Genomic DNA, 18,761 nt, shown 5'->3' with positions numbered 1-18,761 from the left:
TTTTTTTGTTTTGTTTTTTTTTTTACTTTATGCCCTGATAATAATATAATGATTTAGAGAAATATTTAGCACAGAGAACCCTAGGCTGTCAGTCTGTAAGCCTCTCCTCTGTCAATAGGACCTTTGATGAGCTAAATCAAGGCTGATCCTTATTGGTAAACTTGAATAATCGGAATTAAGCAGTTAGAGCTACGTTCAGGGAAAAGAGATTTGTACAGCTGCTGAGCATCTGTAGCTGTTAGGTGCCTAACTTCTATCGGTCAAGCTTAAACAGTTAAGCTTTCCACTGTAACTTGTCACTAAATTAGTGACCAGTATCACCCCAAATAGGTGTTTCCAAAACACTGCACTGTTTTAACTGCRTATTTCTGTGAGTGGAATGGGATTTGTATATACAGACTTTTTTACCTGCTGTGCAGGAGGTACTCTTTCTACTCTTAAAGTGGACATACCACCTGTAGCAGCATGCAGTGTTCCTGTGTTTATTCTCCATTGTTTGATTTCTGGAGTACTTTCTTTGATTTCTTTGATTTTAAACTGGAGACTTGCATTAGGAACATAATTAGATAAATATGCTTCACATAACATTAACCAAAGAGGGTTAATGATAAGCCAAAATGTTCCTTCCAGCCAGGATGAAGAAACTGATTAAAACAGCTTACTTCAAGAGTAGTACTGCTTCTCCTAAAGGAGCGGGAGGTAGAAAATTGCCTTAAAGAGTACTAGTGGGATTATATACAACAGAATTGTGATCCTGGATGAAGGAAGACTCATACAAATTATAGGCTGATGCATAGTCTGAACCATAAATACCTCAGCCCCACCATCAATATTGTGTTCTCTTATTCAGGAATAAATTAAGCATGGTCTTCAGACTTCTGGGATTATGCTAGATAAATATTTGATGTCTAACTGCAATGTCGGAGGGAGTGAAGGAAAGCTGAAAAGGAAAGGGAGAATACTTTAAATGTACTTTTCAAGTTAAGCTTTGAGAAGAGAGGTAGGTAGCCTAACTATTCTCTAGCCACTTAGAGGAAATTATTGTATTTTGGGGAAAATGTTATGGGAAGAACTCGCAGTGAAATTCTTTTTCCCTCAGAGCTCAAAGTTTCAGTGAGTCATTTTTCTTCCCCAGGAAAGGAAGCCGTTACGTCTGTCCCTGGGCAAATATCACAGCTGTTCTGAAGATGCCATGGTTCAGAAAGCCTAAATCTAAGAGTCTGAAAGGGCAAATTGAGGTATTATCTGACAAATGGGTGAATTTGCTGAATCATGCATCCCTTGTTTTGAGGTGCAGATAACCTTTCTAATAATGATGGAAACAATGCTGATAATATGGCAAACGCTATATTTCCAAGTATACCCAGTACTAAGTGATATCAGAGAGATTACATGCTGAAACTATCTGTAGTACTGGCACTGTGCCTGCTGTACCTCTGCTGCCAGACTGTTTCTCTGTGGCTGTAGAGCATCCCTCCTCCCACAGCGGGTGGTGATGCGTGTTCCTCCTCCTGCCTGCCTGGCAGTTGTTCTGCTTTGCAGAGCTGCCTAATGCTGTGGCTCATTGGTCCTAGAGGAGTAAAGGGATTGCTGGGGTTATAAAGGTACCTGACTGGAAGAGAAGCATGTTGCAGTGCTGCCAGTGCCACCTGTGCCAGCACACTGGATGAGATCCAGCTCCCCAGAAAAATCAGGCTGGTGGGTGGTAAGGGATTAGCRAGAATTATATTAATTGCTAAAGATCTGCTAACCTATGATCTAAAAGGCTGTAACAGTATCATGCTGCTTTTCTAAAWAATTACTTAGAGGTAGGAATCTGACTTCTGGGCTGTTGATCTGGGAACTAGACCTCTTCTAGAGTTGAAGGTCTTACTCCAAGAAGCTCTGAGGCTTGATTGAGGGGTTTTGTCTATTGAAAGCTGAGCAGAAATGATTTGCAGCAGTGCTTTTGCTAYGAAATGTAGCAAGCAAAAGTCTTTTTGCTTGAAACCCTTTGGCTGGCAACTTTCTTGAATTCCTTTCCCTCCTGGAATGTTCTTTTGCACTTTAGATAGGAAGGAGGAAATCAATTGGATAGGTGGTTCTATGCCTAGGCCACTTGTACTGTTCTGGTCAACATGTTAGAGATTTGACTGTTGTGTGTGACTCATTCTCTCTCATTTCCCTAGCCCTAATGGGATGACAAAATGCTTGCAGTCTAGTGGTCTGGCTGGCTTTTACTTTTAAACATACTTGCTGCTCTGTGTTAACTGAGAAGGTAGGTGACAGAAATGCATCTGACATGTGAATCAGGAGWTGCAAAGTCATTCTTACCTTCTTTTGGAAGAGGCAGTTATTGTCTCAGGTAACCTGTGAGAAAGCTCTGCTTTCCACAGTCTTTACCAGTTGTAGCAATGATGTTGATCAGTCTTCTTCACCTTTTTCTAGTTTGTTTTTGTTGTGTTTTTAGATCATTGAGCAGCTTGCAGATGAAGATTTGGCTTGAAATGCTCACAGGAAGTCCACATGAAAAGCAGAAGATGAATTTGATGTGTTGATCGTAATCCCATGTTAATAAGAAGATAAGCTATAGTGCTGTTTTCTATTTGCAGTGTCCTTAGRTCTGATGGTTTTATGTTGCAACATTTTTGTTATATCACTTAGAAAGAGGAGAAGGGAATTTTATTAAAATGAAGAGGACTGAGGATGGTGTTCTAGAGAACAGCCAAAATATCAAAAGAGATAGTGAGTCTTGGAGAATAGGTTCCTTGTGATTTCTAATTGAACCATTACATTTCTAACAAAGTAGAATGAAAAATGATAAAGCAAAACTATATGGCATTCCAAATGACCACAAAATTTGAGCTTTAAGGTTTCAGGATATATAGGCTGTAACAGGAACCTTCTCAAGATCAATTGTGTATACTTGAGTCTGAATAGTTTCTAGTATTTTCTCTGTTCTGAGTTGAGGCTTACTTTCTCCCATTCAGTTCAAGTATGACTGTTGCAGTGATAGTGCTCTTTGTTTTGAGATTGTACCATGACAGCTGCCAGTCCTCTGGTGTAGGAGTACTATGCAGGAGAGAAAGCAAAAGAAAGTAGCACTGGAGCAGTGGAAATAAAGTGCAATTATTTTGTTGTTACTTTCCTGTTGCTGGTTTCAAAAGTGAAGAAAGGTTCTTACTGACTTGTTAAAACTATGAATTAGTTTATTTTCTAGCACACTTGTAAAGCTGAGACCTCTTTTCATGAAGGTAGATGTGGCACAGAAGTTTTACAATAGAGCTACACTTTGAGATAGTTAATAAATGCAGTTTGTTAGTGTTAAGTGTATCAATCASCCCAGTTTCAGATGCTGTATAAAGTTTCATGAGTATCTTTGTATTTTAAAGTGTTCAGAAACAGTACTTTTTTCCTTGAAGCTCGGCATCTGTAGATCTTTTATTCTGTGGTGCCAATAACACGTACAGCTGAATCAATGCATCTGCAGTATGTATGATCTATCACTTGGCTTGGATCTGGGTGAACTGTTACTGTATTTACTGCACAAAGATGTCAAGTTTGATTAGTTAGTTTCAAATAAGACTAATTCCATTGACCTAAATTCCTGAATTTCTTTTGTGTAAGCGAGATCCAGCYTGAGCCCTTCATTGTGTAAAGCAAGTGACTCATACCTGTAATGTCTTAAGAATATCTAAGATGTGTGTAGAAGCAAGATGCTGTATAAATATTGTAAAAGCTTCTGCTGGAAATATAATGCCATATGTAAGTTTAAGTTTGAATTGTATGGAGTAGCAGAGCTTGGAAATGAAAGAATGCTGTTCAGACTCCCTGAAGGTTTCAGGAGGTCTTAAGGAAGAGAGCCCTTCTACCATAACCAGTTTGTCCCCATAAGARGATTAGCTACACTCTTTGGAAAGAGCTTTTCAAAGAATCCTGTTAGGAAGAAAGGTGCTCGAAGGCAGTGTGTTCTTTTAGCTCATCTTGATTAGAAGCTTAGTAAGGTTACTGCATTTTACACCATATACCATTTATTTAAGAGCTATAAAACAAAAAAAGTAAGTTTTGGGGGTGAAAAGTAAGTGATATTATAAGTCAACCAAACACTCCATGCCTTGCTTGATGTAACTGTGAGAATGGAAAGAATAAACAATGCCATTAGATGCTTAAGAAGGGATTTTGAAATTTTTACCCTCTTCCTTTAATTTGAAGATGATTCACAGTATCATGTAAACCTAACTGGACTGTACAGTGCATGTGGAAATCCCAGGCTTCTGCTAGGATTGAGCTTTGGGTGGAGTAAGTCCCTACCTCTTGTTTTAGCAAAGGAAAGTTGGTGGGAAAGAAATAGAAATAACTTTTAAAGTGAGTGCTCCTGTTTACAGATGCTCTTGAGCACTTGCTGGGACAATAGGAATGGCTGTATGGAGTCAGATCTTCAGAGTGCCAACAAAAGAGCCTAAGAACAGAGTAAACATGTAAAATATTCTGCCAGCCTTTGAGAACTGGCAGCTCRGGGGCTTATTGGTTTCATCTGAAATGCTGGAGATTTGGAGTCTGAGATGGAATTATTTATTCCTAATTTTTTTCARTCTTTTGTACTGTGCTCTAGGCTAAATGCATTGTGTGAGTTTTTTTCTTTGTTTGTTTTCCCCTCCTCTGAAGTATTACTGATCACCACTATAAGGATGTTGAATTACATGTGCATTACTATTCCCCTTATCCTTGGCTTTCCGATGTCTTTTTTTCCAAATGTTAATGCATTGACCCTTATAAAAGCTTTTGTAAGAATATGCCTCTTGGTATTTTTTGTTTGTTTGTTTGTTTGTTTGTTTTTTGTTTTGGGGGTGTTGTGGTTTGAGGTTTTGGGGTTTTTCTTTTTGTTTTTTGGGGTTCTGAGGGGTCTTTTTTGTTTTGGGGTTATTTTTGTTTGGGGGTTTTTTGGTTTGGGTTTTGGGGTTTGGGTTTTGTTTTTTGGGGGGGTTGTTTGGGCTTTTTTCTTTTTTTTGAAAGAGGTCAGAAGAAGAAGAGCTGATCTAATGAGAAGAGTTACGTAACATCAAGATTAKATGGAAAGAGAGAATCTAGAACTTGTATTTTAGCTCCTAGCCTTTGGCTTATCTCACTGTCATGTGTTTGTGTTACTTTTATAATCTGGGTTTTGTAGTACCTGGTCATAAAACTGTCTGCAAAGCTTAGCACTGTGCCAGTAATATATTTGATCAGAAAAACTGTGGCCTGTGTTGTAAAATAAGATGTTCTACATATCTTATGAAGTATTGTGTATGAATGTCTTTTGTACTTGAAAAMTAGACTGGGAAGAGCTCACTTGTGCATCTACAAATTTAGTGGAGTAGATCAATGTCATGCTAATCCTTGCTCTTGGAGTTCATTTAAACAAGATTTAAGGGATATTAAAAAAAATATGTTAGTCATTTTCTCTTTCTGAAACACATGATTTTTGTAAAAGATATCYCTATGACAATTTAAAATGACATTGTCCAAATTGTCACACAAAAGAAGGCCACTGCATGTGATTATACCTTTCTACTGCTATTTTAAATGATAAGAAAGGACTCTGCTCCCTCATATTGTTGTAACAAAAATTACTTGTTTATTGCTGTTTTCCTGGGGCAGCCTTGCCCTGTACATTTGTTTCAATTTAAAATAAATTTTATCACTATAATCCCAGCTATGTGTGAGCTGATGGGTACAGATGAGTTCTGCTTTTGCAGAAATTAAAAATGAGCTTAGAAAGAGTCTTCCTTTCRGTGAGTGGTTTCTTTTAAAATATCTACCTCAGTGATGGAATACATTAAATGGGTGAAATAACTCAGATTTAAGATTATATATATAGCCATTTACTCCAGCCAATTATAATTTAGCCATTTGGCTGGTTGGAGACGGGAGTGGCAAAATTCTTAAGGCTTATGACATCCTTTAGAGAAATTCGTATCATGATTTAAAAGGAAGCAGTAACTGGAATCAGATTAAAGAAGCTGTGTGTTTCTGGTACAGCTGCTTGCGTGYGTGAGGCTTTGGGCACAGTACTCATCTTCACACTTCAGTTAGCTTTTGGCAAATATTTTCTTCCTGCTCTCTTGTCTGTCTGGACTTCAAAGTTCTTGGAGGTGGGGACTGTCCATTAACAGCATAGGTTGGTTGGGGTTTCTAATTCTATAAGCTGATAACCACAAAAGTGTAACTTGTTTTTAGATTCTTGTTCCTAGTCAGAGTTTCCAAGTATGAAAAGAGCAATCTCTGAGATGCTCTGCTGTGTTGTTGGTTAAAAACTAGCACCATCTACCATGTAGTACAGCAGTAAAATGCAGAGGAAGAGTCTTTGCAGTTATGCTTTTGTCTTTAAATCATATCACATAGTGTCTTTATAGGCAAAATAAAAGTAGAAAATGTGTGTTTCATCTTGTTTTCCCAGGATCTTCCTCTTTTGGTGCTATTTGCAGCCATCAGCCTACCGAGGTAAAATAATCTTACTGCTCACCACCAGAAGAGGGACTCAAATGCATGAAGGGTTGGTGTGTGACGTGACCAAATGCTTCCTCTAAAGCAAGGCTTGCTGAATTCGCTAGCATTCAATTGGTAAATTGTTACTGGGGCCAACAGGAGTTCATAGATCTACTGATTTCACTTTTCTTGCTGATAGACATTAAAAAAAGGCTATTTCTTGGAAAGTTTTACTTGGATGTGTGGGTTTTGTTTTTTTGGTTTTTATCCTATTCCAAGGATCCTTTAAAAATGCTTACATTCAATAATTGTTTTGTTAACTTACATATATATACATATAATGAATGACATTGTCCAAACTGTCGCACAAAAGAAGGCCACTGCGTGTGATTATACATTTCTAGGGCTTTTTAAGTGATCCTTTCCATCCCTCCATCATATCATCCAAGTTGCATATACATATGAAGTATTCTCTTTAACTGGCAACAGTAGTCCTGGACCTAAGTTTTGTTTAAAACTTACGAAAGCACAGTATACACTGAACTGGTGGATGTTGTTCGTCTATGTTGGCAAAATGCTTTAGCATCAAAAACGGTAGGAAATGATGAACTTAAGTCTAGGCCCATAAGGTGAGTCCCAGCCCCACACCTCCCCTCAGGACTCTTGATATTCTTTAGATTGATTTAAATAACATTCTAAGAAAAGATGAAAAATTATTTCCCATCATCACAGTTAATTCTGTATAGTGAGACTACTTCTGGTTAAATGTATGGATCAGATACRCTTTACAATCAGCAGCAAATATTTGAATCTGTCTTGTAAACCAATAAACTGTATTTAGGTGTTCTACTTACTAAAGCTCAATAGTCGCTAGCTTGAATACCAAAAGATGTTTTTACATGTAAGCAGAACTTGTTTTGTAGTCCAAGATTAGTTCCTAAATCATAGAGTACATTGGTGATATAATTGTATGCAATTCATCACAAACTAGCCTAGCAGTAAAGTTGTTTCAACTGTATTATCTTAGAGAGGAAAAGTTCTGCCAAGGAAATAAGTATTTGTGGAAACTCCTACTTTCAGTTTCTATGTGTGTTTGTGGAAACTCCCTTTGCAGCTGTCTGCAGCACAGCTGTGTGCAGGAATAGGACTTTGGCAATCACACTTGTACTTCAGCTCACTTACGTGATTTTTACTATGTTCTTGTATAAATTTTGCTACAAACACTTGTGAGAGATGTCATTTAATCATAATCATGGAAGTACTTACTTTGCAGTCTACTTTACAAGATCCTTACATATGGGGAACTGTTAAAAGGAACAAAGAACCTGTCCATCTGGTTTGAATGCTAAATGAGAGTGGAAGTCTTATCTTGATAAWGTGTCTTCAAGTTTATTTTAAGAAATGTGATAAGCACACAGTAAAAATGTTCAAGAACTTGCCTTCCATTTTAAATGTTTTWAAAACTTATTTTCAACATATTTGAAATCTTATAATTAAATTAAGYCTTCTCTAAGTAATGAAGTACTCTGGGTGGAATTGTATGTGACCAAGTGTGCTTTTTGTTGTGCTGGGTCTTGTAGTGGAGAACACAAAAAATGTACTACTAACCTTGCCCCCAAATGTGAAGTAGATGCATCTGGAATAGTTTCATTATGTGATTCTTTTTACTCTTAATGCCTTGGCTACGTGCATCTCAAACTTGCTTATTTTGAGAATTAGAATGGGAAAAATGCACCATTTGGAGGGCTTGCCTGTGTGACATAATTTTACCTGTTCTACTGGTACAGTCCGACTGGTATAGGCTCATCCAGGTAACTAGATGGTTGCTCTTGTATAGGTTTGAGGGGCTTTTTGGTTCAATAATAATCCTCTAAAATTCACTAGAAAAGAATACTTAAAATTGCCACCAAGAGAATTATGCTAGGATAACTTTACTGATTTTAATTCCTTATTTATGTCAGTATRACATCTTAGGTTATTTTTCAGGGCTGATTGTTATAAGAGAATCTGTTAAATGGTAATGTTATACTGAGAGTTTGCAGACAGTTCTATTCCAGTTGCAGAGTCTAATCTTTTTTTTTACAGGCTATCTGTGTACATCAAGTGCTTTATGGTGATACTTTGGTCTAGAGTCAGCTGAGCAATATATAACACAAAATATATCCCAAAATCAGTGTCARTACATCATCAGTAACTGTACCAACTTGTTTGCTGAAACAACCAAAAGAAAATTACAGATCTGTTTTGAATAGATACACTCTTTCTCTTAAGTATGGTATCTTTTTGGCATATTAATGCTGGCTACCTCTTCTGAAGTCCCAAGTCGACAATATGTCTATAGATGTTCCTAGCTTAGCTACAGCAGAGTATAAATAGAGACTCTGAAGTTTTTGACCCGAAATGTTTCTGGGTTTTAAACTGGGTATATATTTGCAAAGCTTCAGCTACTAGGCTTTGTGGGTTTTTTTTTCCAAGTTCTTCCTTAGTAAGCAGAGTTGGGGAATGACAGCTGAAGCTTAAAGAATTTGAGATCATTTGCCACTGAAAGGATTTCTGGTAGTTCTGACTTCATTTCACTCCTTCATTATTAGATTATTTTTTTTTAATGATTATTATGCAGGTCAGCCATTGGAAGTATTTCTGATACGTGGTTATTCCTGTTTTCACATGAATCCTTTATGTGCTAGGTAAGGTATGTGTCTTATCTAGCACATAAAGGATTATTGTGAGTAATTTCCACTTTTGCCTTTAAGATCTGCAGTTGCAGAGCGTACTGTTGGCAGATATATAATTTCTCAATATATTGGATGTATTTTCCATTGATCTAAAAGCTTGGTATTAAACGAATTTGGTAGAATTAGTAAAACAGTAAGACTCAACCTATTTCTGATTCAAGTTCATCAAAGCCAGTAGAATTTTAATATTTTTTTTCTTGTTTTATGTAGTATTTTCTAGAAATATATAAAGACAGTATAGTATGTATGACCTCTAATGTTGATCTGAGTGGAACCTGACTACTGAGCTGACTGCTTGCTGTGGCTAAAAAAAGTGGGTTTTATGTTACTTTATTTTTTTAATGCTTTAATTTTTCTGCCTCACTGTTGCTGGGCTTCTCAGTCCACTTTTACTCACAGTCCATTGTTGCAGTTTCCTGTAAATTTGTCAGTAAGAGGAAGCTCTCAGTGCTGCRGAGATAGCTCAGCCCTGCAACTGCACTAGTGAATTTATATGGGCAAGGATAGGTTCTATTGCGCCTGCTTTCTGTAAGCTTATGATGGGGAGCAAGAGGAATTTGTAATGGTGGCAGAGATGATTGGCAGCCTTCCTCAGGCAGTGGTCCTACTGGAATGAAATTCGTATGTCAGTTGGGTTTTGATGTTTTGACTCCACCTATTAACACTATCATAGTGTTAAAGAAATGAAGTTCCTCCTTTTGGGTTAAATTTTACCAGGGCTAGATTTTGCAGAGACATATGCATGTTAACTGTGTGAAAGCTGCATGCCTGGCTGTTTTGCAAAAAGGAATTTCACATTTTGAAGAACATTTGTCAGACCAATTAATCAAGTATRTAAAGATTTCATGCTTTTTCACCCTCTTTATCTGTGGTGCTGAAACACAACCGTTCTGACTAATGGCCAGTCTAGAAAGTTAAGCTGGATTTTTATTCTTCCAAAACTGTGAACCCTGTAAGCTTTTTTGTTCCTCACTGGAACACCTGTTTGTGCGGTGTGAAATGTCTTTTGTTCTGACTCTACATTCTTCCTGTATGATCATTTTGACAGGATTGGAAATCACCTGAAAAATCAGAAGGGGATCTTGGAACTTGAACTGAAAAATCCTGTGTTTCTGAGTGCCAGCAGAAGAAAGGGAGAGGAGAGCAGCAGAAAGATTAGAGTGGAAAAGCAGTACTTCAGGAATGTGTATTGGATAAAGTGAGACTGTGGAGTTCAAACAGTACCAAATTACAGTTGCACAGTTTGGTAGGGAAAATGTAGGTACGTTAGATCAGAAAATGGAAAGAGGAACAATTCRTTTTCTCCAGAGTTGCATGCACTCAAATGCTGTCATTTTGATCATAGCTTTTCATGGAGGTAGAGATAAAGGTGGCAGAGATGGTAATGCAAGCTTTGAAGAACATGCTTTGATAGCAGAGAACTATCAAAGGAGATCAAAGAACCAGAGGAGGAAAGATTGCTTTWAACCATTGTGCATTAATGCTTAAAGTTGAAATTGATAACTAATACTGTAGCAGTTAAACAACTGAATTTAATTCACAAACTGCTGAGCTGTAGCCCTCTCTACAGTTTTTCTGTGCAAGAAATCTGTTAATTAACCACTGGGACAACTGAAAGTATTGATTCTTTTTAAGTATCTTTCAGGATTTTGTCTTGWTATGCTGCTCTTTTTAGTTAATAAGAGCAGTGTGATGCTGTCTCCTTGCCCTTCCTATATTCCCTAGTTATGGAAGGAGTGACAATGGGTATGCTAAGGTGAAGAAGATGGAGAATTGCTTTTCTATGCTATCTATCTATCTATCTGTCTATATATATGTATATATGATTAGTATATGAAATGTTTTCTCCTCTGCTTTGCCTGATGAGTAGTTTGAGTAGTTTACAAAAAGAAAAGAAGTCATACAGAGACTTCTTTCTTCACATTTTGGAATATGGATTCATAATCATTTTCCCCAAATACATAAAGTAAGCTTTATTCAGCATATCTATCCATATAGGTTTTGTCCATCATTCTGAAAATGCTAGCTTTTTCCCTTATCTTAACTTTTTAGCCCACAGTGTTGGTTAATTGCAGGCAGACAGTGAAATCATAGAATYGGTAAGGTTGGAARGGACCTCTGGAGATCATCTAGTCCAACCTCCCTGCTCAGCAGGGTCACCTTGAGCATGTTAGACAGGGTTGCATCCAGGTGTGTTTTGACTGTCTCCAGAGAAGGAGACTCCACAACCTCTCTGGGCAACCTGGTCCACCTGTTCTGTAAAGAAATTCCCCCTCATATTCAGGCGAAACTTCCTGTGGTTCAGTTTTTGCCTGTTGCCTCTTGTCCTGTCATGTGGGACAACTGAAAACAGTTTGTCCCCATCCCCTTGACACCCTCCCTTCAGGTACTTGTACACATTGATCAGATCCCCCCTCAGGCTTCTCTTCCCCAGGCTGAAGAGGCCCAGYTCTCGCAGCCGTTCCTCATAGGGCAGGTGCTCCAGCCCTCTGATCATCCTTGTAGCCCTATGCTGGACTCTCTCCAGGAGCTCCATGTCTCTCTTGTCTTGGGGAGCCCAGAACTGGACGCAGTACTCGAGARGAGGCCTCCCCAGGGCTGAGGAGAGGGGCAGGATCACCTCCCTYGACCTGCTGGCAACASTCTTCCYARTGCACCCCAGGATACCATTGGCCTTCTTGGCCACAGGGGCACATTGCTGGCTCAYGGTCAAYCTGTCATCCACCAGCACTCCCAGGTCCTTCTCTGCAGAGCTGCTCTCCAGCAGGTCAGCCCCCAGCTTGTACTGGTGCCTAGGGTTATTTTTCCCTAGCTGCAGGACCCTGCACTTGTCCTTGTTGAACCTCAGGAGGTTCCTCTCTGCCCAGCTCTCCAGCCTGTCCAGGTCTCTCTGAATGGCAGCACAGCCCTCAGGTGTGTCAGCAACTCCTCCCAGCTTGGTCTCATGRGCAAACTTGCTGAGGAGGCACTCTGTCCCCTCATCCAGGTCATTGATGAACAAGTTGTACAATATTCAAAATATTCAAATCTTTTTAACAACTCCAGATGAATCCTATTCTTAGTGTAAACCAATGGCATTCATTCATTATCTGATGGTGGCACTTGCCTTTAGAATTGTTGGCCTTAATTTGTGATCTCCTTCGGTTAGAATTTTATTGTCTTTTGTGKTTTGTATAGTGTCAAACATATAGACAGTACTTACTACAGAGTGTGTATATCCTGCATAATTTTTCAAATTTCTTAATATAAGGTGTTGAAGAGAGAAATAAAAGCTTTAGATAAAGTGAAGGAAACAGATTAAATACTTACATATTTCTGTATTGCAGTGCAGGCACTGAAGCACTTACTGCTCTTTAGATGCACCAGACTATGTTTCTGAACCATGCCTCTGCTGGTGTGAGAGCCTGAGTGCACTGTAAAAAAATAAACTACATTTTTTTTTCTCCCATAGCAAAGTGATTGATTGATAGGTGAATAGGAAGCAACTTGAGCTGTGGAAAATCCCTCTGCAATTTGGGTCACTCTGACAGAAGTTGTAATCTGCATGGTTTGAGTTACAACCTCTCTGGGAGATTGGGAAATCTGACAAAGACTGTGCTGCCTATTAGCACTGGGGGGAAAGAGGAAGTAGCAAAGGAAACAAGTCATTGCCTAGGCGTCCCCTTTGGCCACACCGCAGTGCAGATGCACAAGCAGTTGGGGCTGGGTTTCTTTTCCTTTTCTGTGTTGAATGTACAGCAGCCATCGYAGTTGCATTGAACCTTCTTTTACACAGAAATGGGAGCAGTGTGGAGATGTCCCTCGTATGTCTGAGAGGGGTCATAAGTTATTAATGGCTTTGTTATTGCAAAGGAAACAGTCGTTTGGTGAAACTGTCAGCAGGAAAACTATGTGTCGTTCATGCGTGGTCAACAGGTTAGTGTATATCTGTCTGTGGATTGTATTTCTCTGTTCTTTCCTCTTTATGCAGAGTGTAGACTAAAGCAAAGAATATCTGAGAAGAATACTTTTTACCTTTGAATTTCCTGCATGAATTATTAGAGGGGAAAGAGATAAGAGCGCTGTTTGGAATTATTTGCCTGAAAAGAAAAGCAAATTGAAGCAAGTTAAATTGTGTATCTCAGTTATGCTTAGTTCTCTGTCYCCTTTGTCCTGTAAGGTTTACTTGACTTGCCAGTGTTTGTGCTATGCTGTTAATCCTTCTGAGGGACCATTGTGAAAGGGGCTGTTAGAAGTATTAAGGAATGGAATGTGTAACCCCCCAAAGTGGGAGAAATATAGAACAGCGTTTCAGAAATACTGAAAAATATTTAATAAATGGAGAMATTTCTGCAGGATTAGAAAACAGTTTTGAGAATAGATGATAAATGTGTAGCTTACTGAATCAGAGAACTAGTTTTTGTTCAGACTGGCTGAGAGCGCTCTGGGGAAACATTTTATAGTTCTACTATACACATAATACTACTTCATTTTTGGCTAAGTCATTTGCAGAGACAAGCTTAAGTCTCCCTCTGCACTGTATGTGGAATGTATTCGTTTTCATAAATTATGTGTACATTCAGAGGCAAACGCTTTGCTAGGTTTTACTTTCAAAATAAAATTTACAGGACATTACAAAGTCCTCAGCTATGATTTACATTAAGATACTTGTGATSAATTCAGATCAGGTTTAATTTTTGTAATGCGGTTTTGGAGTCTGTTTTTTATTTGTTTTAAGCATGACCAAACTGGGCTTCAGGATAGACTGATAATATTATGACAAGTGAGGACTTCTAACACAGCTTTTGGCAGCTGTAGCTTCAGAAATGCGTGTAATGTGTTTTTACGCCTATATACTGCAAGATGTGGAGCTGATCACATCTGCCATATGTTCTGCTTGAGTTCAGCAAGAACTGAGGACTCATGGCTCTTTCAAGATGCAATCCTTAGTTGAATCAGCCTTTATTTGCTTTAATTTGGTTGAATGCCAATAGATCTTAAGGCCAAGAGGGGTAAGTGTACTTTCATAATGTATTCCAGATTTTATGTGGCAGAACTTTATTTTTACTTTTTRGTTTTACTTTTTTAGGGTTTTTAGCATGTGAACTTATGCCTCATACTCAACTCCAGCTATTTTATGTGTTGACTGAGGGGATGAGTTGAAAATTACTTCATAGATGTATATATCTGCACACTGTAGTGTAACAGAAGCCTGCACCRTGTTTGCAGTTTGTTTAATAAGAGTGTCATTACAATTTAGAAAACACTTCTAAATCAGTGTGGCATTATCAAGGGCACACCATGAAGTGCTTAAGTTCACCTTTCTTCATGTTGTGAGTTTCTTGATACAGATTCCCTATTTTCACCTAAAATGAAGAACAGTTTATTTTGAAAATGATTGAGAAAGGTATATTCAAATGATAGACAAATGTGGACTGACTCGACATACTAATTATGCATTGTAGACTGTTTTGGTTTTAAGTCTGGCAGATCYATTTGCATGTATGAAGTAGGTACAACACTACTCGCATAAGCACTGTATCATGCTGGAGAGCAGCATAACTGCACTGTTCTGTCTTTCAAAAAACTGTTGAATGATGAAGTAAATCCTATAAAATGCTGTTCCAGTGTTTCTCCTACTCAAAAGCTATGATCTTCATCAAGCAATCACAGGGATAATATGAGAAATAGAGTAATAAAAGGTCTTTCCCTGTCTGCTGTAGTCCTCTGGCTCAGAGGTCCAGCGCAGTGCCGTTTCAGTGGGGAGGGAGGCTGGTTTAATAGCTGCTTGTAATGGGTTTGGGGACTTGATGAAAATTTAGTATAAAAATATGCATGTCTTTCCTTGGTGACAAGAATGGGAAGGAGTATGTGTGCTAGAGACTAGCACAAAACAGAGCACGAGTATTGTCACATTGTAGTTTGTAACGGGACAGACATCAGCAAATGAGCGTGGCTTGTTCCTGATTGYGCTTGGTGGATCCTTTCCATTAACTTCATTGTTAACCCAGTGTAAGTGCAATTAACTCAAAGTAGTGCAAGAGTGCAACTGCATAAAAACCGCAACTTGGAAATAGGTTCTAAAGTGRCTTTAGTTGCTTGCCATTGAGTATATCTGATAGTATTGATCTGTTCTTCATGTATCAGGAGTGAAAGGAACCACTTCAGGGAGCTAAATACAACCATATTGTGGATGCTAAGTCTGGAAAAATCTGTAAGAGCATCTATTTTTTTTTCTTTTTCGACCCTTGCAATCAATCCTGCAGTTAAATTGTTTTGCTAGAAACAATTGTCCCTGTAATGCAATGCAAAATAGCATCTAGTGTTCTTCCAAGATTGTTTTACACTGTCAAGAAAAGTGAAAATCTTTTGGGGACTAGATTAAAAGTACTTAGATGGATTTTAGAAGCCTRATTCAAACATTTTGATCCAGAATGCCAAAGTCTTTCCCTGTGTGTCTCCAATTTTGACCTGAAAGTGCTTGAGGAGCCTGTGGATATTAGGAGTGGTGTAAGCCACAGTGAGATCCAGAAAATAGCCACAGCAGCCTGTAAATGCATTGAAAAAGCCTGATATATTAGGTGGTTTCTTAAGCTTATATAATACCCACTTCGCTGAGTTCAGCCACATGTACTTTTATTCAGTTGGCTGGGATGGGGAATTTCAGAGGTTTGGTTTCTGTTACCAGGACTGTTTTATAGTAGGAAGTCAAAAGTAAGAAATGGTCATAAATAGAGGAATAGGAACCTGATGCTCTGCCAATCTTCCTCTGTAGCTGCGTCACAGTCACCGTGCTGCAGAGCTGGATTCCTTACTGCTTGCTCCTCTGCTTCTGTGACACCCCCCCCCCCAACTCCTAGGATGTTCTGGCTTTTTGGGGAGTTTTAAAAAGTGCCCCATCCAGAAACATTTTAGTGACCAGTCTGACTACTGTATTCCCACATGGAAGGCCACCATGACTTAGTCAAATATTTGTTTTCAATAYTTACCTAGGGAGGTTTTGTTGGATTATCAGGGATATCCCTCTTGCCCAGTGTTTGTGATTAGCTTGGTAGAAATTTCAGCTTTCTGGTTATTTTGCATAACTGCTCTGAGACATTTAAGTCTCTCTTTTCTGATATGTATTTGACTAAAGTACGTAACACTGGGATTATAGTTTCRTTCTAAGGGCCGAGCATTTAAGTCCTCTTGATCTGTTCTTTATTGAATAAGCCAACAGAATTTGAAGACTCAGTGAGCTTGAACTGTTTGGTGGCATTGAGACTACTGATAGAGTTAAATCAATATATCTGAGATCAGAGTATTTTTGGCTGAATAAAAAGGTTCCAGTTTTATTTTTTTCCTAAATGTAACTAGAAACAAACTGAAATCACTTAATCATAAACTAATTTCAAATGTTTTTGAATGTTGATGTCTGTTCTTAAAAGAAAAAATTTCATCCAGTGCTTTCTTTTGCATTCATAATTTCAAGGAAATCACTCTTAACAGTACTGTAGTGTGGTTTAGTGTCAGCAGCCAGCTGATGAACACTCTATTTCCCTCACTTTGATTTTTTTGCAAGATTCTAAACCCATCATTTCTTTATCAGAAGCTGCTTAAATGGTTTTATTTGCAGATGAACTTTATCAGATTGCCTCTTGCCAGCAGAAGTCGCTAACCCTGAAGCTGAGAATAGTAGACCACTACATAGGAAGGTCAAGTTTTCTCTTCAGTTTATACTTTTTTTTTTCCCTGTATTACAATGTAGGGCTGTACAGTTCTAAATACTTTGGTTGCCGGTTGAAGAAAGAAGGGTGATTTAGAGATGTATCAAACAGATCAAATTTCTGCAAAAGAGACTAATTTTCTTGGTAATGTGTAAGAAAATAACAGAAAGAGTGGTAATTACAAAGATTACTAGTGCAGCATGTCATTAATAATTTATATATAAATTAAATGGCAGCCTGCAGCAGTCTGGGATTAACTTGAATTGCMCTATGTGCTGTGTCACGTATAACATCCAATATAGGTTATATGCTTTTATTTAGAGTAAAACATGTAAATATGAGCAGTAAATATTGGTGGATATTCCAGTTGCTTAAATCCAAAATTGATTCCCATATTATAGAGAAAATTAAGTTTTGTGTATTTGTGTGACATATAACTTTGAAGAAGAATATTTTCTCTTATCAGTTGCCCAATAAGCCTCTCAGTGTTAAGATCTGGACCATGTTTTTAATATAAATATTTAAGTTGCATTTACTAAGCATTCTCCCATTGTTTCAACAACTGTCAATCACACTCATGAACYGTATAAAAATAAATTGGGACTTTCTGCATTTTTTTTTTAATACATCGCAAACTTCCTGGAATCTGTGAACACCCGTCTGTGCTACATACTTGACTGCTAAACCATGTTAGTTGTTTGGAAAACATGTTTAAGGAAATGAACTGTGTTTCTCTATACTCATTTCTTAAAGCAAAATATAACTTTCAAACAGCTTTTTCATCACTCTAAATTGCAGAATGATGGCCTCAGAGGAGCAGGTCTGGCCAGTCCCAATGAAGGCAATTGGAGCGCAAAATCTTTTGACAATGCCTGGAGGCGTGACCAAATCAGGCTATCTTCATAAAAAAGGAGGCACTCAGCTGCAGATCTTGAAGTGTAAGTTGAATAAAGTATTAACTAAATTAAATGTTATTGTTTTAAATGCTTGCCTTTGGAACCGTAAACATATTTCATGTTAGCAGGCTCTTTAATAAAGCCTTTTTTCATTTACTTTTTCTGTTTTGGACTGAAATTGTGCTGGAGTATATGTAGAAAATACCCAACTTGACAGATTTGCTTTAATTGTTCTGGAACTAAATCTTAAATGAAAGTGTTGTGGTTCATTTTCTTATGTTCAGTTAAATCTCCTGTCGAGACCTTCAGAAGTAAGATTTTTAGGAGTAGAGATGTATTGATTTCATTTTTTTTCTGAAAGAAATTAGTACTCAGYTTTTTCTCCAGCTGGAATGCATCTGTTGTACTGAAAAAATTTCCCCATCTCTGACTGCTTTCTGTGAAGTGGAAATTCTAATAACAGTAATCATGTTTGGAATCAGAATCCATTTACAAGAAAAAATAAGGCTTTAGGTTTATTTAGTCTGTTCGCTTGCTATACCTGTTTAAAATGAAACAGTACTAATACAATTAAGAACAAGGATTATTATTATTGCCTTCATCAAAGAAAGAATGAATGTTGTCATTTGATTATTTAAAAAAGAAATGAAAACACTGTTTTATTGCCAGCTTTATGTACCWGAGATGAAGGAAGAGAAGGAATTATTGTAATGGTTTTGGGGTGAACATAAATATTTTTTTATTTAGCCTGTATTTTTTTTTTTTAGCCAGGGGCTACACTCCTCCCATCATGTTTCAGGCTGTACTCTTAGTTTAGCTTATTCTTCCAAAAAAAGAACATAGGTAAAGGTCAGATTTGCATTCTCTGATGTTCCTTTTGCAGTTGTCAGATCAGCTTCCTCTCAAAAGAGGAAAGCAAATGCTACCCTCAGTGCTAAAAGCCTGTGAATGGATTGCTTTACTGCACAATTAATGAATCCGTCATTGGTCAGCTGTCACTC

The 18,761-nt window shown here is 37.9% G+C and overlaps 1 protein-coding gene across 3 annotated transcripts in view; it reads left to right on the top strand.

The window, feature by feature from the left end:
* The window catches only part of SH3BP2 (SH3 domain binding protein 2), a 39,528-nt gene that overhangs the window by 9,204 nt on the left and 11,563 nt on the right, over positions 1-18,761 (top strand). For 2 of the 3 annotated variants that reach the window (XM_085309644.1, XM_085309643.1), the window contains exons 1-2: positions 12,871-13,094; positions 17,663-17,802. In XM_085309644.1, the coding sequence (XP_085165770.1) occupies positions 12,910-13,094; positions 17,663-17,802 (325 nt within the window). In that variant the 5' untranslated portion in view covers positions 12,871-12,909. Of the gene's footprint in view, positions 1-12,870; positions 13,095-17,662; positions 17,803-18,761 lie in introns of those variants that run through there. The other variant, XM_085309645.1, reaches the window with a different exon arrangement.

Source organism: Rhea americana, unplaced genomic scaffold, assembly GCF_003343005.1.
Source record: "Rhea americana isolate MKP2758 unplaced genomic scaffold, rheAme1 scaffold_30, whole genome shotgun sequence".
NCBI lineage: Eukaryota > Metazoa > Chordata > Aves > Rheiformes > Rheidae > Rhea > Rhea americana.
This window is presented reverse-complemented; position numbering and strand designations above follow the sequence as displayed.